Source organism: Labrus mixtus, chromosome 12 (genome assembly GCF_963584025.1).
Source record: "Labrus mixtus chromosome 12, fLabMix1.1, whole genome shotgun sequence".
NCBI classification, from domain to species: Eukaryota; Metazoa; Chordata; class Actinopteri; order Labriformes; family Labridae; genus Labrus; species Labrus mixtus.
The window spans coordinates 9,517,213-9,540,404 of record NC_083623.1 but is presented as its reverse complement, the minus strand read 5'-3'; the positions used below and the strand labels follow the sequence as shown (position 1 = coordinate 9,540,404).

Below are 23,192 nucleotides of genomic sequence, written 5' to 3'. Positions count from 1 at the left end.
ATTGATCTAGCTGCAGCTGAAATATGACACGTAATGAAAAGAGTCCTCTGTATTTTTCAGAGGGTCACACACAGTTTTCCCTCTGACATGGGAGGGAGAAGAGAGAGAGATAGATAGAGGGCTGGATTGATGGGTGGGTGTAGGGGGAGGATTCTTCTGGTGGGAGGGAGACAGGGAGGTGAGGGAGGGAGGGTGGTGCTGAATGAACAGCTCCGCGGCTCATAAAGTAATCAGAGATCTCTCCTCTGCTCCTCTTGTCAGAGCCAGCCATGAACCAGCCGAGCTCCCCGTCCTCCAGACCCGCGCCGACTCTCCGCCCGTCTCCCTGACTCTCACCGAAGCACCATGAAGAGGCAAAACGTGCGGACCCTCGCACTCATCATCTGCACTTTCACCTACCTGATCGTCGGAGCGGCGATCTTCGACGCGCTGGAGTCCCAGAAGGAAACGAGCCAGTGGAGTAAGCTGAAACTGCGCAAAGATGAGCTGCTCAACACCTTCAACCTGTCCTCGGCGGACTTTGACGAGCTGGAGAAGGTGGTGCTGCAGCTCAAGCCGCACAAAGCGGGGGTGCAGTGGAAATTCGCCGGCTCGTTTTACTTCGCCATCACTGTGATCACCACTATAGGTAAGAGAGATTTACTCTGAGGTCAGCTCTGGAAACTTTTATTTCACTGCAGAGGAGACAAGCTGTCATGAATAATTATCATTCTTCAGTTTTTGTTTGATTTGAGGCAACATCCATGACTGCAAACTCTTAAAAAAAAAAAGGTTAACATATATCCAAACATAGCCTAAATGTTAGACAGACACAGAAGAATCCAAATCCCAGAGGGAAGAACAGGGCAGACAGCCTACAGCAGAATCAACACTATCACTTATGTGAACTTATACAATGAACACTAGGTAACATGTTATTTTAGCTTGAACACACATGGGGAAAGGCCTCTTCATACAGCTGGTATTTACAACAGGTAGTCTTTAAACTCTGCATCTATTATGGAAATTACATTTTGAAGAATAGGCTATAAAAGTGGCAGAACTTGGATATGAAATATTTCATTACTGGTATTGGCATCAAAGTCAAAGTTAAGTGTCCAATATTGAAGTAGGCCTACAAGCAGTTGCACCAATGTGTGTTTTATTCTTATAATAATGCATTCATGTGTGGCATTTATCTGCTGTAGTCATCCCACTTGGATTTCTTTTAAAATGTATGCTAACATTTCTATTCAATGCATCTTAATTTGTTAAACAATCATTTGTTTTTTGTGTAAATCTACGAAAAAAGGGCAGTGGAAGATATGTTTAATTTTCCCCTCCAGATGTGTACAGTATAATGAAAATACTCTGAAAAAATCTGAAATTCTTCACCAAGAAAAATACTTGATTAAATGTAGACCAAATTATTTAGTCAAATAATACTGTGTTCATAAAAGCATGCTTATTGGCACATTTCCATTATGATACATTATAATATCACAAATGGAGAAAAGATCATGTATATTTTTATAAACTAAGATGAAAGTAGTCAATCACATGTGGACCATAAATTAGAATTTGCTCTAAACACTAAAACATTTTGCTTAACCTTCTTCTTATTGGATTCTTGGATTTTTTAAGTCATAGTAAAAAAAAAGTAATCAATTAACAAGCGTTACAGAATCAGAAAAAAAGACTGAGTATACCTGAACGAAAACAGAAACTTGTTGAACAGTTTTCCATCAAAGCTTTTCTACTGGTGTATTGAGTTGTATTTTTTTTTTTTTTGCAGCGTAGGAAAAGTTTGCCTCAAAGTCAAATAGTCAGGAGCCACGTGAAGGAGGATGAATGACAAGCTTCTGTCCCAAATGAAAGTCATTAGAGAGGATGCTTCAGAGGTTTCAGTTATGAGACATTCATTTGTGCTCTTGCTCATTGATCGTGCAGCAAAGTATCTAAAACATGAAAAAGCTCCCCCGGCTCGTCACTCACTTTATTACACAGCCTTCATGTAGAGCCTGTTAGCTTTACTGATTGAATTAACTGGGCAGCTGAAACTGGGCAGCTGATTGGCTGAAATCCACCACCTGGCAGTCAAATGAACTGGAGGAGAAGAATGTTCAGGCAAAAGCTCAAATCACAACAAGAAAGATAAAAGATAAGTCATAGCTACAGCGTAAACTGTTGTTGATTGGAAGCTAGGATGAGCTTTAAGAAGTAACTGCTTTTCAGACTTTACAGCAAGCTCAGAGCAAAATGGTGTAAAGATGGACAACACACTTGAGAAATACAATTACATCCAACATTAGCTGTTGCATTACACTTAATCTAATGAAGGTGTTGATTTCATCAGACAACCTGAGATTTATCCCCTCTTGTCATTTGTGAATGACATAGAAAGGAGACATCATATTTTGAAACCCCAGAAGAGGCCTCAGTACTCAGTAAGTAACATTTCAAATGAGGTACTTTTTTTATTTTACTCGAGTAGATTCAGAGACTGCTAATTTTACCTTGAGTAAAAGGTCATCAAAGTAACTATACATTTAATTGAGGAGGATATCTTAACACTCGGTCCACCAATGTCTAAGATTTCAGAATACAAATCAGAATCAGAAATACTTTATTAATCTCAGGGGGAAATTTGCTTGTTTCCGTTGCTCTAAGACAAAATACAGAAGTAGGAAATATAGAAATAATGTAAGAATGTAAAAACAAAATAGAATAGAGATACTAAAATAAGCAATAAAACAAGCAACAAGTACCAGGTAGGACTGGAATAGTAGGCTATGTAAAAGCACAGTGACTTAAAGATCAAATATAAAAGAATATTTACAGTTACTAATACACAATGAGTTAAGCAGTGTGGATATTGCACAGTGTATTTATAGGCTTCAATATGAATAAAAAATGTATGACAGGTTATGATAGATTGCACGATTACACATAACACTTTAAATATTGGAGAATGATACAAAAAAAAAAAAGAATGCATCGTTTACCTCACGCTTGTAATTCTTGCTTAGCAACACTCTGGCTGTGTCCAAAATGTCATAGTACACTCTTCATACCTGATGCTGTCCTGTTGTTTAACATGATGGTGCGTGAAGAAGTACTATCATGTGACAAGTCGTAACTGTTGTAGTCTGTAGTCACAACAACTGTGAGTCTGCACACACAACAATGTGTAGAAAGGATGAACTTATATAAAACACACATTATGATAAGTGAAACGGTTCATATTACACTTTAATTAAAGTGTTTTTATTCTATGCCTGAGATGCCTCAGTTGTGTTGCGGCAGTAGTCTGTTATGTTGTTTATGTTGTCATAACTATTGCATTGTGGGATATTTTGAGCTGAAGTGCTTTTAAAGTGATTGTACTGTGATGTTGCCTCATGATTCGAGTGGATTGGAACATTATTGGTTTCATACTGAGGGTCTTCTGGTAAATACTTGAAACTCTCACATGTTGTATAACTATGGAAATTATTAATGTAGAGAATGTAAACATTGAAGCAGATGGTTTTCCACCAATGAGTCCAGTTCTAATGCCTAATAAAGTATTTTTTGCTTCTTGCTAGTGTTGCTAAGTGCTTACAGGAGGACTAAGAAGGCTCTCTGTTAATGTTATTAAAAGGAGTACGGTTTAGACCAGTTTAGTTTCTAGATTTAATTTGACTTATTTAGGGGTCTTTATTATAATAAAAACAATACACCAAAAAGAACCCCTTTGGCCCCTTGAATATTAAATTCTTCTGAAGTTCTCCTGAATCTTTTGTTTTGAAAGGATGACGTTTCCTGCTAAGACATTATCTAACATGAGCACAAGCAGAATTTGGATTATAAAATCAAAATAATTAACGTCAGTTACAAAGCAATCTTCCAAAGTTGGCTCAAATTAACTAACATTAGCCTCAGCCACCTCAACATACACAGATTTACCCAAATCTGGACTTTAAACATTGAAATATGCTAGGGATCCTTTTTTCAGATGGTCCACTTTGTATATGATGTCCAGAGACTTTATAAAGGACGGTACAAATGGTGTATTTATGATTTATTTATGTTGAAATGACCCCTGTGTGGACCAGATCTACCCGCTGCTTCAAAATTATTTTGGAGAAATGTTGAGAAAAATATAGTTTCTGTCTTCCTTTCAGCAGAGACATGAACAATATATGAAACTAAAGGAGAAAACTTTATTTAGCGACTTGCTGTTGTTAGACAGTATCTCGGTGATGAATGGTTTAAATCAGGTATTAGAGGATAAGACCAGATTTCAATTTCTTTTCCACCAAATGTCAACGTTGAAATCACAGCTTGTGCTCACTGGTGGGTCTCTCATGTTGTTTTCATTTGTTAGGAGTCGTCCTTATCACCTTCTCTCATCTTTCCCTGTGTAGTTTACAGTTGTCAGTGGTGACCTGTGACTTGAAACCCTATCAGATGTTAGCAGCTAATTGCACACTAACCCAACTCCGGGTGTCTGTGACTGCATTCTGTAATTGTGAGCCCAGCGGCTGCTACAAACACAGTGATTGGTTGCTTCAACCTGCCATTAAGTATTAATGACAACACCAGAGCCTCACTGTTCCATCCAGCTCCTGGCACACAACATTAACACTGTAGATACCGCACTGTACACACAATATCCTGCAGCCATGACCTACAGTAAAGTCCACAGAGTGAGGCACAATACCATGATAAGACATCTGATTCACAAAGCTTTTATGATTAACTCAATCAGAGCTAAAGCTGGGATTTATTTTTAAAAAATTATCCTGATAAAAGAGAGGCTAAAACTACTTCTGTCACTTACTGACGTACAAAAATAGAACCTCTTATTTCCTGTCATATTCTTAAAAGTTCTAAAAGTCATGTCACATATGAGAAGTGTTGGCTTTCAGATTCACCACAGGACCAGGGTGCTTCACTTTATGCGAAAGGATTTCTGGATGAAACTGGGCTCCTACATGAGGAAAACAACAGACAATAAGCCGAGAAAAATTATATTTAAAGCTTTAGTTACAAACATATGCATGTCTCACTACCAAACAGGCTACAGGAAACAGCGAACACATGATAAAATCTGGCCCCCGCAGCATGCTCTTACTATAATTAAACTAAAGTGATGTAGGGAGGAGAAGCCACAGTTAGTTATCAGTCATCACTTTCCACAGAGGAAAGAGGAGGCACGGGGCAGAGTGTCCATTTACAAACCAAATGTGATGTACAGTAGGTGATAAAAAAAAAGAGCTTTAAGCAAGAAGAAAATTCTTTTTTATTATAAGAGTCTTGGAGACTTGTATTCAAGGACCAAGTGGCAACCTCCGGTCTTGAAAAATGAAACCAATGCAGAAGTGCAAAATCCTGCACATGACTGGCATAAAAAGCAGTTCTGACAGCATAAATGAACATGTTTACAGGACGACACAGATCATCGGGGCGGTACGTTTCTGCCTTATTGCCATGGTAGCAACCGGCTTTCCACCAGCTAGCAAAACAGCAACTTCAACGTCCTTTATATCCAACTTCAATTCTCTGTCTGTGGGAGTGTTCAAAGAAAACTATGGGCGATCGTCACAGCCTCTCCGTTGAACTCGTACAGAGTGAGCTCTCAGGTCGTGTTTGGAAATTGGACGGTACAGTGTGAGCACATGATTTGTGCATTGTAAGAGATTCACTCATACGGTGGGAGATTCTGCAATAGTTCAGGCTTAGTAATGTTTGTAACCTTACTGTTGTAAAAACTTTCTATTTCACTGTTTTTTGAGAAATCTGGCACTAGAGTTGCCTTCAGGATCATCTCCTCTCTCTCTTCTTAATTCACTATTTAAAAGAAAAATCAGGAGACAGTAAATTGACATAGAACATCCCAGTGTGATATAGAGATGTCCATTTTTAAATTTAAAGAAACAGTTCACTTTTTTTTTAATCATGTAAATCTCCACTGTCAGATCTTTCCAGTCCTTTAAAAGAAGCACTTTTTCGATGGGGAGCTCCTCTGCACAGTCGGGAGCTGGCTCTGATAGAGGTCTGGGTCCTCAGGGTGCTTTTCAAACAGTCACCCACCTCCGGGGCTGCTTATCCTGTCATCAGATTATGTGACCGCGGCGCCGCAGTTCAAGGTCATGCCGACCGAGTAGAGGACAAAAACACAACATGACAACGCTGTTGTGCGAGTGAGGGCCAGCTCATATCCTCTGTGTGTTATCTGATGTGTGAGTGTGATATCTGATAACAGCGGGACCATGTGAAGCGAGGACACGAGGACATGTGGTGCCGTTTTGTTCTTCTTTTGGGCAGCTGGCCTGTGTGTGTGTGTTTGTGTGGTTTTTTTTTCATTAACACATGCTGACATACAGAAGTCTTTGTGGGACGCACAATATGATATCACAGTTTGTAGGAGCTTATTAAAGAGCCCATATTCTGCCCTTTTTGGGGTTTGTGTATATTTAATCTATGTACCTACTTTTGTACGTTCACAACAGCTAAAGTCCGAAAAAAAGTGTCTGTTTTCATGTACTGCTCCTCCTTGCTCCCTCTCCGCTCTGAGTCTGTCAGCTACGCTCTGCTGAGCCCCCACTGTTAGACCCCACGTGAGCCAAGTCTGCTCTGATTGGTCTGCCGATCCGCTCTGTCGTTATTGGTCAGTTGCTCAGCACGCGTCTCGGAAATTTCAACATGAGCTGCTGGGCTTGCCACAACGAGCCAATGGACTTAGATCAGTGATCTCACACTGACAATGACGTCGCACTGACAATTTTTTTTCGAGGGGGGCTAGAACCGAGCATTACATGCAGCTAATGCTACAGCTAACAGGAGGACGTAGGAGAAGCCGCGTTTTCTGCGGACTTTGAATTTTTGCGCATAGATGTGCCTAAACATGCACAGGACACTTGGAAAACACACTAAAGAGCATATAAAACCAGAAAAAGCATAATATGGGACCTTTAAATGATCAGACAAACATACACACACATCATATTCTCTATTGCTTGCATGAAGTCATACAAGAAAGTTTTGATTTTTGTTTTTAGTGAAATCTGTTCTGTCTCTCCTTTTCAATGAAATATTTTGGCAGGAGCTATTTTCTTGCAAAGAAAGTGTATCTGTCCAGTTCCTCAAAGAGTAACTTTCATTGAAAACCTCAAAATGAATTGTCCAATGACCAGGTTCAGCGCCAATGTTAGGTGTATGTGTATGGTCTTATCGTATCGAGATTTAAAGTAAGGACGAAGGAAGGGTCAGTGAGGTGCATTAGGTCTGATTTTACAGGAAACTAGGTTCATGCTCTGTCACAACTAGCAGTTCATCATCACCCTTATAGTAACCTTAACTTTGACCAGTTCAAGTAAATTGTTCATACCAAGGGGTTTTACTAACTGTAATTCTCTCTACGGTTATCATTGATTGGTTCTTTGACGATGGAGATTATTGCTGGGGAAATCTTTTGAAGCACCCAAATAAGACACAAAAATTAAATTCATCCAAAGGGGGGTTAAGCCAGACAAGATTGGTTTTCCTTTTTTGTCTCATCTTTTAGATATCTGTCTCCAAGCATCTGTCTTTCAATGGCGTCTCATTAAAAAATAAGATTGCTGGGATAATCTCAAATAATTTCATTTTACCACTACGTCTTACCAAAAGACACATTTTATCTTTAATGGATGGATCAGTTCAAGATAGTTAAATGTGACAGGAAGTGAATGTTTGTTTTTGTAATTTGGGTGAAATGACGCTTTAATGACTCACTGACATGTTCTCCTTACCTTTTCAACACATCTGGTTCTTTAACTTTGCCGACAATTAGTGTCACATTATAAACAAAGGATTCTGATTTCTGCTCTTTTGTCTAATATCTCATCTCTGAAGTCATTAAGTTTCCTTATTGCTCATAAACAAATTTTCATTTCAAGAAAAGAGCTTTAGAAGTCAACATGTGGTTTAAGTTAGAGAAACATTCCATTGGAATCACCTGCTCTGCGTGCATTTTTATTAATGTGAATCACCTCTTGTTAAATAGTTTGTGTTCAGAGATCATCTGGCTGTATGCCTCTTGTTGGATGGTAGACATGAGCTCATCGTCGGTCGTTTATGAACGCATCATGGAGTCTGTTGCAGTGAGAGGAAAGAAGGGCGTGGCCAAATATTTAAAAAAAGGGGCTGGCCTGACTTGTACACTAATGGTGGGGGCGTCATGACATATGATACACATACAGTACATATGTAGAAATAGAGGTTTACCATGTCGCTCTCAATTTTCATATCTATTCCAAAGTACAACACTTAGATATAAAACAGCTGTTGAAAATCTGCCTAGAGGCTTTATCATTTAAAAAAACAACAGAGTGGTACGTATGAATCTTAAATGCTTACCCCTTTAAAGACAACAAGACAATGTGTCTCCAAAAGCCAAATTATAGAATAACAACAAACGTATGCAACATCAACAGCTCCAAAAGCTACTAGCAGCCTGATGAAACATGGCAATGTAAAGCCTTTTTTTAAATTGCTGGTCTGCAACAGCACCATAATGAAGCTCTGCCGTCACTGCGCCTTTGTACCTTTACATTGAATCTACAACAATATAAAATAGTTGTCCCAGTGTGATTATCATGTAACTGTATACATGGTTTGCATCGCCCATTGTGCCATTGCTATAGACTCTGATGCCAAAGTAGGGGCGGAACGACTTTGCCCCACTATTACAACCTGTGCGCTTTACATGAAAGGTCAGGATTAGGGGACGGCTCCTAACAAAGGTAGTTCAGATTTCAGGAAGGGTCCCATATCACCCAAAGCCACCCCCTGGACACAGCCCTGAGAAATTAATTCAGTGTATGAACACACACCTATGATCCCAAAAGATAGCATCAAAGTAGTGAAAGAACCTCATACTTGTTGGGAAAATCTACTGGTTGGTTTGCTGGCAGCTCTGGCCTGGATGAGAAGTGCTCCTAGCTCCTGCTTTAGTTGCTCCATCACCACCAGAACATCAGTGGTAGATGAATGGGGAAACTATAGTGTGGAAGCACATTAATGCTCACGTGTGAAACAGGCTGTCCCTGGAAATAAAAGACAAGTTCAGCAAATCCACTCTGGGTCAGTGAACCCAACGTATGTGTGTATGGACCAAAGATGAATTAAACATTTGATAATTTTCCTATTTCCATCGCTGACATGGACTTTGATTCGGCACTAGGCGGGAATCCATTTTCAGATGCAGCGTAATTAGAGGGCACGTCCTGAATTATTAATGGTAATTACATTAGGATCATCATTATTATTCAGTCGGCTTAAGAGGTTAGTGCGGTAAGTGGTTGAGTGCACAGAGAATATAACTCTTACCAGCTATCCCACATGGGCACAGATGATCAGACAGACAGTGGTGGGTACTTCAGAGCTTCATCACAGGACAGAGGGGGAGAGTGTGGGGGCTAGAGAACACGACAATACAAGTAAGCATACATCTTTAATACAACATGTATCTGTGCAATTTTGAATTAAGTCACCAAGTGATATTTTAGCATCTGCACTGATATGATAAAGATGAAGGCATGTGGTAAAAAGTTGGTTGCTGTCTTCATAGGAGTACATCCAACAGAATAGAGTCTCAGCCTGTAATCTGAAAAATTCCTCGACATTTAAAATGATGGCATGAAGTGTTGTGTGGATGGGCTTATCCATGGTTCCCAGAAGATGTATCCTCCTGAGTTTGAAGACTTACTGTATAGCCGTTTTCACATATGCACTCCGGATAATAATTACAGGAGGACTTCTCCGGAGATTCTCCCGAAGTAGCAATTCACATGTGCTCCTCACAGCGGGGGACTTTCCCTGTCAGAGGGGCAACAGAGTCCGCTACACGACGTTGTAATGAGAATATTTGCCTTTATATCAATGCTATGTGTAATCCAATGGAATGACAACATCCACAGAAGAGTGGAGAACAACATACTGACGAACAGAAAACATAATGCAGACGTTTAATTACGTGCACAGAGATCGTAGAGGTCGCGGGCAGACACTTTAGCCGGTCACTATATAAACGTCATTCTCTTTCCATTGGCTGAAATTGAAATCTCCGGAGTATATTCGGCCGCCTTCAGACATCAGCTCCTCCGGATTATCTATACTATACTATTATAAAAATACTAGGGGTCTGGCAGGATAAACTCCGGGTAATATGGGAGTAAAAAAATCGGCTTTTGCGTTCACACATACAGCTCCTCCTGGAAATCTCCGGAGTTTTTCAGGAGATTTCCGTATGTGTGAAAAGGGTTAGTGTTTCAGAAATATTTTTTAAAGATGCCTTCAGTGCTTATGACATTCTCAGTATCTTGTCAACAGCACTTTGAAAATTAGCAAAAGTTAGCATTCGGAAATGCTAAACTATAAAACAGTTTTACCATGATACATCCTAAACATCAATATGTTAGCATTCATGCCTTCATGCACATCTGTCCAAGCATGTAGGCGAAACAAAGGAAGTCAAGAAAGTCTCAAGAACAAATTTCAGGAAATTTGTCTCAGGTTTCCGACTGTAAAAAAAGAAAGAGAAAAATTGCTAACATAAACATTTTGTTGGAAAAAGGGCCATATTTGAGGTTTTATCTGATAAAACATAAGCTGCAGTATGACAGCAGCTAATGTTAGCATTCAACCACTTCCTAGCTAACATCGCATATTGTTAGGTTACAGGACACCACAAAAAAAAAAAGCCCAATGTGTTTTATTTCAAGGGGTCAATAAATACATCCAAGATGTGTGTTGATAATTCAACTGTAGGGTGTAACGCTATCAAACATTCATGTTAGCAAGAAAATGTATTCAAGCTAATGCTAGTTGTTGTCTTAAACTAGCTAATGGGTTATTAAAAATCCTTTTCTTCAACCTTTTCAGTATTTTCACTATGTTCTCTTATTTGTTATTGTTATTTACAATCTTCCCCATATTTCTGTGACTAGCAGCCTGGAATACTAAAGAACAATAACTCAGCAACATTTAAGCTTCACACTCTGAGTAATTGCAACAACAGGAACATGGTGAATAGATCTCCTGATCGTGCGTCGTGGACCTTTACATTCTCTGTGTAATTTGTTGTTGAGCACTGTTTTTGGAAATTTGAGCTTAGCTATTTAAGCCTTATTCATTTATGTTGTTATGTTAATTTAGAAAGACATATTTTTCTACCTTAGAACTTGTTTTTTTTTTTTAAATATTAGCACACACTGACGCCTCTTGAATGCTTCATTTCCACAATTTCCCAGTTTGGGATCAATAAAGTAATTCTATTCTATTCTATTCTATTCTATTCTATTCTATTCATGTAATGTCTGTTCTTAGCTTGAGAGGTTTCTAATCTACCAGAGCGGTTTCGGTTTACTGTTTAATTGAATTGGGTGGTGAATTGATCCCGGCCCTGCTGCTGTGTTTTAAATGATTATGAAGATAATGTGACTGTTACTCTCCCTGCTGCTTGCATAAAAGAGCCTCGAAACACAGAGCAAATTACCTTGCATAACAGTGTCATGCTCTGCAGGGAGGCGCTGCCCTCCTCACTCATCAGGCAGACACACTGAGATGTTATGTGACAGAGCTATTTGTAAAATAATAATAATAATAATAAGATTAGAAAAAAAATGATTAACAAAAAAGGAACACAGGAAAGGATTTTAACAAAGGAAATGAGTAAGGTTGAGTTCTTCTTAATGCAGAGTATTTGAGTACTTACGCCACAAATGCATTTCTATATCCTGAAGGTCACAGGACAAGATGTGCATAACATATATGTGCATGTTACTAATAACTTCATTAAAAAGAAGAGCGCTGGAGTCACAGGGTTTGAGTCAGTGCTGCTTCAGGGCCGTCACTGGAAGCATAAGCTCTCATTGTTTGCCTCGAGTCACCGAAGTAACACAACCTGGTCATGATAACAGAAAAAGATAAGGTGGGAGCATCCAGTATGTTTAGGTTGTCTTATAGCGCTTAAGAAGAAGTCATATACAGAGTAGATCTACAAGGTTAAGAGGTCATCTTTAGATAGTGAAGTCAGCGTCTCTGTGGATGGATGGTACATTACTTTAGTTAAGGACAGGTTGTTCAAGACCTTGTAACCTCTGATCCTTAATAAGATGCAAAGTCAACTTACAATCACTTTATAGTTTACAGTTTTTAAAATCAGATGTGTGCACTTTAAGCCAGAAAAAAAAAAATTATTTAGTTTAAAACTGTGGTGCCTGGAAAGTGCAAAACAAAATTACAAAGTTTGAAACACTTTTACAAATTGTGAGACAAATTTACAAGTGGCAGAACACTTTTACCAGTCCCCAAACAGATTTAAAAACTACAGACTCTTGACGGAAAGGGAATGTACCAAAGTGACCCGGAAGTGCATATCTGGTCCTTCCATCTCATCGGTGTCCTTTGAAAGATCGAGAGACCGTCCACACGAAAAGCAAAACTGACTAATCTGGCTCAAATGAGTTCCACAAAACGGGCAAAACATCTTTCTGTCACCACAAACTCTGTATCACTCCATTTCACTGCTCGCCAAGTCTTTCCAACAAAACAAACAAAATTACCCCTCACTCTATCACTTCCGGGTCACTTCCAGCATTTGGTACATTCCCTTTCTGTCAAGTGTTTAACAATTTGTATTTTTGTTTTGGACTTCCCAGCCACCGTATAAAACTGTTCGACTGTCCTTCAATAAGGAACGAGCGTCAGCGCTTTCAGCAAACCCTCACTAAGCCTTCTACTCTTTACGTGACAAGAGTAATGAAATTAAAAAGACACAAAGTCTACAAAAGAGCACATAAGCATAAACACAGAAAAGATAGATGTTTGTTTCATGTTTCAAACAGAACGACCCTAATCGCTCCATAACCTTAATCACATCTAGAATTGTCTCTATGACAAAGGTCTCCTAAATTTAACCAAGCAGTCATCAGATCAGAAGCTTTCCTGAAGCATTACCCAATCACTTTTTATCCTTAACCGGATGAAAGCTGACTCATGATGTCACATTTATAAATATGTGTATTTTTTTTCTACTTCTACTTCTTCAACCTGATCAGAATCATTCTGAACGGGGATTCAAACTCCGCTGTCGACATTGACTCTCATTGAAATGAATTAATATGTGCGTATTTATGCGTCAAGCTTTTATTCAGAAAAACAAATATTTTGAAAGACTTGCACTACTAAGCTGGTTTTTGTCTATTACTTCTTTGGGCTTTGTCCGGTATTCTCGTGTGCCTGTTAAATCTTATCGCTGTTTGTGTGGAATTTAAAGCTCCAGTGAGGAGTTTTTAGCTGGTTATGGATAAACACTGACATTAAGAATGAAATTAAGAATGATGCCTCCATATGACGTACAAACGCAAACAAGACCAAGAGCGACAAGGTTGACAATTTTGAAATAATAATTTTTAAGCTTGTGACCACTGTCAGCGGGGTAGTGTGAGGCAGAGTGACAGAGCCTTTGTTTATGTTTACCACAGTTAAGGGAATGATATGACTGACTGCTAAAAGAAAGCAGGAAGAGATTTGTGCTCTTTCATGTGCAAGGCAAGACGACCAAGGAGACTGGCTGTGCTGTACCACTTTGTCCACAGGGGGTGCTAAAATCGATGTAAACTGAAAGTTCCTCACAGAAGCACAGGAGCTTTAAGTTTGGTACACTACAAGCTCTTTGTTTTTAGCATGATGGTAATATTTGAGGGTTTTTGTCATATTTCCTCTGTCCTATGTTTATGCACTAAATAATTAAAGGTAAAAACAACATAATTAGAATCACTCGCTAAATCTGTACTGAGCTCTCCTACACACTGAAAGTACAGCACAGAAACATCCACAGCTTGTACTGGCTTAGAACGCTTGTTTCTGTTCTGGATCTGAAGGCGTAACGTCTGAGAAAGTTCATAGCAGTGAGTCTCAGAGCTGCTGCTGCTTCTGCTCCGTTCACATGACCACTGAATGTTTACCTCTCCTACGCCTTCTTTATACTTAATGGAAAGTTGACTGCCTGCCTGACTCACTAAACAAAACATGAATCTGACTGTGTATTTATTAGACGTTATAATCCAGCGGGGCCTGCTGGGACTCTAACTAAATATAATAGTACACAGTAGTGGGATCTGACTCTGTTTATCTTAAAGTTTCCGTCTGATTCTTTTCCAAAGTGTAAATATACACAACAGGATGTGCAAAGTCTCAGATACACTGCGATAAAGTGACTCCTGTGAGGTTTATTTGATTAGAAATTTAAACTCTCGTTTTTTTTTTGTCTGAATGGAAGAGAGCCTTTAAACCAGGTCCTGGAAATTAAATTATGTGGCTCTCTACCACCCAGAGCTTTTAGTGAAGTCTGGACACTCGATTATTGTCCTAATCCTACAGTGGAGATGTGAGATCAACTCAGCTGTGTCCCATCGCCTCAGACTCTTACTATCTGTAACAACAACGCTTTATTAAAATGAGAATATTCATCAAAAAAAGAAAAAGCTGATTTAAATCTTTTTTAAAGACAATGCTTTTGCTATTCTGTTATAAACTGGCTGTTAATAAATCCCACATAAAGAGCAAAAGCAACATTGTGCCGGTCTGTCTCTTAAGTAACCTCTTGAGTCTTTACCAGGCGGAGACTCTCTGATGGGTGTTCGTTAAGCCCCATTTCCACCAAGCTTTCCGGTTTGAATACAGTTTGGTACAGTTTGATAAGGTAAACCCTGATCTTGATTCTTGCTTGCTTTCCACAGCATGTCGTACTGTTGAGGGGTACGGGAAGTTTACCCTTTAGGGTCGGAACGTTACACTTGACACCCCAACATAAGAGAAGCAGAAAAGTAGGACAGTACAGATCGGTTATTTTGAAACCATTCCCAACTTTTGACAGTGGAAACACCAAAAAAGCCGTACTGCACCGAACCGCTTGGTAAAAACAGGCAGCAGGCGACCTGGGTTTGGGTCTAACCTGTGGCTCCTTTTTTTTTGCATGTCATTCCCCTCTCTCATTGTTTAGGAGGCGGGGCTTCCCAGATTGTGTCAGTTTCATCCTTTGGAATATTTTAGCCGGATGAAAAGCGTCATAGGCGTATTTCAGCAATCAAGAAGTTCATTCAAACTGCCTCAGCTTCACCTCTTTAGAGCTGAGGGGGGCCCGCCTCTTTCTCAATTAACAGGAAGTTAGTTGGAGTCAGCATTTTTATCAGAGGGCTTCACGGTGCCTCTTCAGAAACCAAGGAGTGACAGGACTGAGACTATGTTTTATACAGCCTATGGTCTGTAGACTGTTTTGTCATGGACCCAGCACACATTTAGTACAGTCAGTATTTATAAAAGCAGGAAGAATTTACTCAAAAAAGTAAGCTGATTTTTTTTTATTTTTAATAAAAGTATTTGGATGGACCGATGTTGAATAATAGTACATTGTCTTGTAGTATTTCCGAACTTTATATTAATGTACTGTATCTATAATTTAAGAAATGAGCTTAGTGTTGACCTCTTGTCTGATCAGCTTCACAACTATCTCTCACTGAGACAGAAAGTGAAATGAGATGTTTAACATGCAGCTCTGTGCAGCGTGGACTCAGGTCGTCACAGGGCTGTCTCCTGAATAAGGCTCTGTCACTGAGTGTCTCCTCTCCTGACCTCAAAAGGAAAGGTATTGGAGACATGTTCAGTGTGCAGACAGTTCAGTCGGGATGTGATTCCAGGAACAATGCTGGTAATAAAGCTGTTCTCTAGTGTATGCTAGAGCAAGACAGGATTTATATAAATCCTCTCTGCATGCAGGTTTTCCACTAGGATACCTTTTGTTTCAGTCTTGTGGTAACTTGTGCCACTTTAGTGTCATTTTAGTGTCTCCATCAGTATTTGTTCTACTTAATCGCCCTTTATCTCCAATAAACATTCACCTGTAAAAAAGCTTCTTCAGTTTGTTTGTAATCATAGAATAAATCCCTCTTATGAAACATAAAGTCAGCAATGTTTTTTTTCATTAGTAGTGGAAATGGGGCTTTAGCAGCATGGAGATTACAAGTGAAACAGTTAAACAAACAAAGACTGGTAAGAGATTATCATCAAAAATGAATTCCATTTCACTGAATCTTCTCTTTTTTATGTTCAAAATACCTTTCCAAAAGAAAAAAAAGTTTTATCGAACTTTACCAAAATACCCGGCATAGACAGTTTGCCTTAGTATGAGCACAGGCTCTGATTTGCCATGAACTTGTATTGAATAATCAGAAGGCTGTAACTGCATCCTTGAACCAAACCTGCATGTAGGAATGGGAATCTTTGGCTGTCTCATGATTCTAGTTGATTTCAATTCTTGGGGTCACGATTCAATTCAGAAGCTATTTTCAATTCAAAACGATTCTGGATCCATGGATTCAAAATCTATTTTTGTATTAGGCTACATACTTCAGGATCTACTGCAGTCATCTGTGAGACTGGCTGCATTTCTTGCTGCTCTATTTGTCATTATACTGAGTCAAATAGCTAGGCTTAGCACTTAGCACTTAGCAGGGAGTGACTGATTAGTCAAAAGAATAATAATCGATTTTTGGAAGTTATGAATCTATTTAAAACCTCAGAAGATAAGTATCTCAATTTTACATTTATCATTTTTTCCCCCCATACCTGCATGTTTCCTATCTTCCACTTGTGGTCTACATGAGAAGCCATATAGCTTTACAGCAGCACAGCATAAAGACAATAACACAAGTTACAGATTTGTATATCACTCACTAATTCAAAACATAGTGTAGTCTACTTTATAACAGATTTGCTGCTTTGGGTCTTAATTGGGAGATTTTGAGTGAGCCAAATCTGGCAACATAAAGATTATCCACAACATGTCTTATTCAACACTGTGACAGTGTGCCTTCACAGAGACCGGCTCCATAAAAAATGTATTTGTTGTCCACACTGCTGCAGTTCACTGGTTTTTTTAGAGCATACATTTTTTAAATCCGTGTGAATCATTTCACACAAACTGACAGAGAAAGACTTTCAATGTGTTTAGCAAATTATGCGCAAATGTGGCAACGGGCTCTTACAAAAGCATGGAGACATTTTCCTTAATGATACTTAAGAGACACGATGTTATAACGCAAATTGTCTGCGTTTATTTCTCTGAGAAATGTGCGATTGCTGAGGGGACATTTGCACAGAGAAGCTCATTATGAGAACAATTGCATGTGTGTGTATCTGCGTGTCCTTTTAAACTCTTTTACCCTCTTCGATAAACAGAATTACTGTGTAGAGACACAGTAGAGATGTAGAGTATACAATCCCACAGCAAAACACACAGCTCAAGTGATAATATCACCAGACAGATAACATTTATCACGGTATATTGAAGCAGAAACATCACTTTTCTAAACACAAATTATTGTCAGCTTCTTTAAGATAATAATTTAATCAAAATATCAGGAGAGGCTCAATATTTTGGGGCACAAACGCCGAAATAACAGCTTTCCTCTGCTGCTATAAAAAGCTGAAACAGCTCTTCACACGACCAGACCAGTGAAAATCTCCCCGAGGAGTACACAATGTCATGGAACACAGCTCTCACACACATTTCTCTCACACAGGAGGGGCTGGGGGTGGGGGGGATTTGAAACCAGCCGTCTGAGGGTTGACTCTCTGCCCAAAGCGCTGAGCTGTCTCCCTGAGACGATGGGGCCTCAGTAGCTTTTCTGCCTCAGTACATACATGTGCCATAAAAAATCAAAACGTTCCACTTCAAGCTTTGTCGGCTCCTCGGCAGTGTGGAACGTGCACTGTGTGTTTATGTCGGCTTATCATAACAACCTCAAGTGATTTTCTCACAAGTCACTGACCTCTGACGACTTAAAGGATTCTTGGAGTCCGGAGAGAAGGACTGTGTTGAATGCTTTAGGTAGCTTAGTTGTTGTGTTAGCGTTACGCTAACTGGCACAAAGTACTTGAATGATTCGGTCGGATGTGTGCCAAGTGTCTGCAGCTCGCTCGTTATATATTCTGACTCTCAAGGGAATTTGTTTTCCAATTTGTTCTCAGCGTCTGCTTAATCTCCCAACATGCCAACCTGGATGAAGTGCACTGTCACACACTGTGGGCTAATGATAATAACAATAACTGTGATACGTGAGCTTTGTTTGCCCCAGAGCGCTGCATTCGAAGTGCAAGTTTATGAGTACATGTTCAATATCCATACAGAAAACAACAATAACTGGGAAGTCCATGGGCTAAAACAACAGGCTGCTAACCTATTTTCTCTAGAATAATCCGAATATCACAGCTGTCAGTGGTTCTGTGTCTGCTCCCAAAGCACATGGTGGTGGAAAATAGTGCCAGGGTATGCTTCAGAAGAAGTATGATTAACTGTGTCAGTAACACTAATAATGTCATGGCTGCCGTAGTTTGCTTTGCAATCACCAGGTACTGAATTGGATTGTTTTTTCTTTCTATATTTACCACGATGGAGACAGACAGGACTGCATTTTACGCTAATGGTATTAAATCATGATGTTACACTATTAAAAAGGGATTACCAATTTGAATGCATTTTATAGAACTACAACCAACCTACTCCACCTCAAGCAAGCCTGAGATATGATACTCAACTAATCTCTGTGCTAAGACCAGAGGATTATGTTTGTAAAAGTCACTGTGTTTTTTTACTTTTTTTTTATTTAAGTATTTACATGTACAAAGAACATGAGCTCATCATGGGTGTTACAGGTAAAATCAAAGTATTCTTTTACACATACATCATGGTATAATATCATACTATTCAAGGTGCATACACAATCCATTTTTCCCAGTGTTCAATGCATTTCTCCAACTGAAGTCTCTCCATACAGTAAATTTCTTGAATGATCCCGCGCCACTGGTCCAGTGTTGGAGGGTCTGGTTGCAACCATTTCCTAGTTATAGCTTTCCTACTACTTGCCAAGAGTATCTTCAATAAGTATTTATCCTTCTGTAGGACTGTTTCCGGTATTTTACCGAGATATAAAGTAACAAAAGAGAAATCTAAATCCACCCCAATTATTTTATTGATCTCGGTAGCCCCCTCTCTCCAGAATGACTGGATTTTCGGACAGGCCCAAAAAACATGAAAGTGATTAGCCATAGAGGTTCCACATTGTCTCCAACAGAAGCCTCGGCTCTGTGTGCCTGTTTGCATTGCTGTTATCTGAGGAGTTATAAAAAAATCTCACTACATTCTTCCAGCCGAACTCTCTCAGTGATCTTGAGTTTGCAGTGGTCGCTTGTGTCTCACATATTTCCATCCAGATCTCTTCTGATATTTGTATTTCTGACTCCTTCTCCCATTTTTGTTTAATGGATAACGTAGAATGATTTTCAGTGTGTCTGATTTCTAATGACTTCATTTCCTCTTGTAGTTCTACAAGTCTGTTCTAAAGAAGACAGATGAGTCTCTTGCCAAAAAACTACCTGCAGCTTTTCTCGTTTCATTTTAGCTATAATTTTACTCCTTTTAATTGGATTATGCAGCCCATTGACATTTAGCGTGACTATCTTATATTCCTGATGATGCATATACTCCTTTCATACTGTGTACACCTGTGTAACATTACCCATGACATCCCAAACATGAACACTGAACAACAAAACAGAAAAACACAAACCAAAGACTTCCAAGTCCGAAGTTCAAATAAAACCTCAAGTTGAGAGGAGATCCTCGCGTCTGTCGAGGGCCTCTCGTCGGTATCAAAGAAGATACTAGTCTGCACCGGTAGCATTTTCAAGTCAGTTTCCCCAAAACCGGTATAAAGCTCCATATTATCAAGCTCAGTAAATAATAAAAAGTCTCTTTGTAAAGTGGCAGAGAGTCGAGAAACTTAAGTATTGTCTTCTCAAGTATAAGGATAGGAATAAGCACTTTTAGGAAAGAAAAAATAAATTCTTTAGTAGATTGAAAATTAAATAGCAAAAAGCATTTTCTTTTTTTGGGAATCAAAAAGCAACATAGTACTTGAGGAAGTACTTAAACTCTCAGTAAGTAGACAAAAATCAAAAACTCAAAAGCCCAAGCGTTATCATCTTAAGTAGGTCTATATAATTCCAATTTAGGTAGAAACAGAAACACTATAGTATTTAACTCTTAAGTATAAGGTTCAACTTAAACAAATCTGGGTATCTATAGTAGTAACTCTCCTGACTAGAGCGCAGTAATAAGTCATCCACTTTACATGGGAGTTAATAACACTTTTCTTTTGAAGCCCAGTGTTAAAGATGAGGGTCCAAGCTGGGGGGTTAGTCCCAGATGACACGATGATATCTCAATTAACAGTCACTGGGTTTACCCTCTATAGAGGTGCATGGCTCCAGCCGGTAGCCACTCACCCCGCGATAGTGTGGAGATGTTCACCCTCGGGCACTTCACTCGGCCAGCAACAGATGCTCCCAGTGGAGCGCGCCGAAAGCTCCGTAGTCTCTCTCTTATCCGCCTGTGATCCACTACCTGTCTGCGGCGATCCGCACCTGCCTTCTCCCACGTTGCCAATCTCCGCTGCTTCAACGCTGCAGAGTCTGGCTCCTTAACGTTTTCCATAGGGAATCCTCTCTTCTTCGGGTCTTTAGCCGCCTCAACTTCTGATTTTATTAGCTTCGTTACAAACTCCGACAGATTGGACCCCTCTGATCCCTCCGGTACTGCGTATATATACGGAGATTGTTCCGGCGTGAGCGTGCTTCTAGCTCGGTTAGCTTAGCCTGCAGGACCTCTTGGTTCTCCAGAGCCAGGGTGAGAGCCTCCTTCGCTGCCGTGTCCCATTCTTCAATGTCGGACATACGCTGTTCGGCATCCGCCACTCTTGCTATGGTAGCCTGTAGCTCACCTGTAGTTTCCTGAAGTTTCCGGTTGATTTCTCCTCTAAACTCGTTCAACTCCTTTTTCATGTCGTTACGAAAGGAAAGTCGGAATTCACTCATTTCACTTTTAAGATCCGACCTGAGAGCACGAATCTCGTTACAGATGGCCTGCATGACGGGGTTAGCTACTTCTTTGTCAGCGTCGCCATTGTTCTCATAGTTTTCCTCCTCGCTGTATGTTTCTTCGACTGTCTCTCCTTTATCATGTCTTGAGCCTTGTTTACATTTAGTCTTTTTTTGTTTAACTTCCATGCTAAGTTTCAGTACAGTTTTTTTTATCTTAATGTTCTTCAAAGGGGATAAATATCCGACCGGTTGGGAGCGGGGTTTTTAGGCTGCCATTCGCTTCAGCGCCACCACACTGTGTGTTCACTTCTAACTGAATTAGTGTCGCTTTAAGTTTCTTTTCTCTGCTGCCGAGGTGTGTTAAGTGTTTCAAGAACATAATGAAAGGGGACTCGTCGACTATAGATTGTGCTTGTCATCCAATAAACTGAGCGCTAGCAGAGCTACACTTAGTGAGATTTTCAGTAACAATGTGGAGAGTTACAGTATTTACAGCCGCTTCTTTGACCTCAAGTCACCACCACAGATCCAGAGAGAGAGGGAGACATCATTTAAAACAAACCTTCTGCAGGTTCACTCGTTGTAATGGAGATGCAAATCTGTGCGGCGCTTGGCTCAAGTGACATTGAGTCAAGCCATTCCAGGCCAACACTTTCATTTTGCGCCCACTGTGGCCTGAAGGATGAGCAGTCAGTATTGCCAAATGTGTGTACTACAAACAAACGTGTTTATTAAAGCGGGTGATAATGGTATGCCAAAAATCTATGTTGAGCAGAACGTAATACCGGTTAATGGCTCACCCCTACCGTACTCTTTGTGTCACTATTTAAAGAGCCCTCAGTTTTATCCACCAGCGTACGAGCTATTGGCAACAGTGGTAATGATAAACTTCATTTTGAGCCAGACCAGACACATTGGTGTGCAGCCATCGGTCTTAATTTGGATAGTGGAGAGAGAGACAGCAAACAGCTGATAATAAATATTCATAGAAGCAAAATAAGTCATTTTTTTATTGTACATACGTATAATGGTGACTAAAGCTGCACGTTTTGCACAGCGTTCCAGAAAAAAAGTTCAGTCAGGTTCAGGTGTTTAACTGAAGCCATCTGCGGTGGCGCTCTCACTGTCAACACTCAACTTTGAAATTAATTGGGGGACTGATAGTGCCACTATGCTTCATCAGAAGTGCTTTTTGGATGGCAAACAGCCTCTAAAAATATCCATCCCGTGACACCTTTTTGATGTCCAACAATTTCTGTGACTTTGAAACATTTAAATCCCACTCGCTGCGATTGGCCAGCTGTGAGGAGGTTAGAAAGTCAGCAAAGTTTTAAATTCTGTTTGAAGCCGTCTTTTTTTCATTTGTTACAGAACAACTTTTCAATTTCATGTTAGTGCAACACTTTGAATGTCTTCAAGGAAAGTCGGCGTTGGCTTTATTTCCATATAAAAAGTTGAAGTATGAATTATAAGCTAAGATGTAGATCTTCTAATTTGGTTGTGCAAGGTTTTTTCTTCTAACACAGTACGAGTGTTAATACTGTATTACTATCCTCCTCATCAATCTATGCACACTGCTTAATGTAAATACTGTAAAAACTCTTCCTCATTTTAAATTAATCATCTGCTACATAATTAAAATGCATTATCAAGTTCAACTTAACATTTCTGCACTATTCCCCACTGCACTGTTAACTTATTTAGCCCTATATATATTAAGTCTTTTTGCTTAAATTATGTTTATATTTAATGTTCTACTTTTTGCACATTGAGAGCACAGTTACTGAAGACAAATTCCTTGGGTGTGTAAGCTTACATGGCCAATAAAGCTGATTCTGATTCTGAAGAGTCTGGAGGTTGGGATGGCAAACAATTATTTAAGTTTTATTTATTTGGCTGAAGTTCACATCGCGTCACAGAGCTGCAATTAATGTCTGCCTGTTTGTTCATCTTAGTCCCAATCTACCCTAATCTTAAAGTAATTTAGTTGCCCTCATGTATCATAATTATAGTGTATTGGCTTTAAAAAATCTTCAGTACATTATCCATGCCATAATATCCATGGCTGGTTATTGAATACATGAAAAGTTGATGTACCAAAATCATTTCCAAAAGTTCTTGTCTGTTGAAATTATTGCAGTGATTGCATAAGTGGCATAAATCATAATACATAAACAACTCTTATACTGTATGTGATCGTGGGTAAACTGCAGATTTTCATTCCCATCATTATTTTGAAGAAT

At 39.5% G+C, this 23,192-nt stretch overlaps 1 protein-coding gene across 1 annotated transcript in view; it reads left to right on the top strand.

Annotated features, from left to right (window-relative positions):
- The first annotated feature begins 225 nt into the window (after positions 1 to 225).
- Positions 226 to 23,192, top strand: part of kcnk3a (potassium channel, subfamily K, member 3a) — a 41,469-nt gene continuing 18,502 nt past the window's right edge. Inside the window, exon 1 of the mRNA XM_061051858.1 lies at positions 226 to 628. Within this exon, the coding sequence (XP_060907841.1) occupies positions 346 to 628 (283 nt within the window). The 5' untranslated portion in view covers positions 226 to 345. The remainder of the gene's footprint in view (positions 629 to 23,192) is intronic.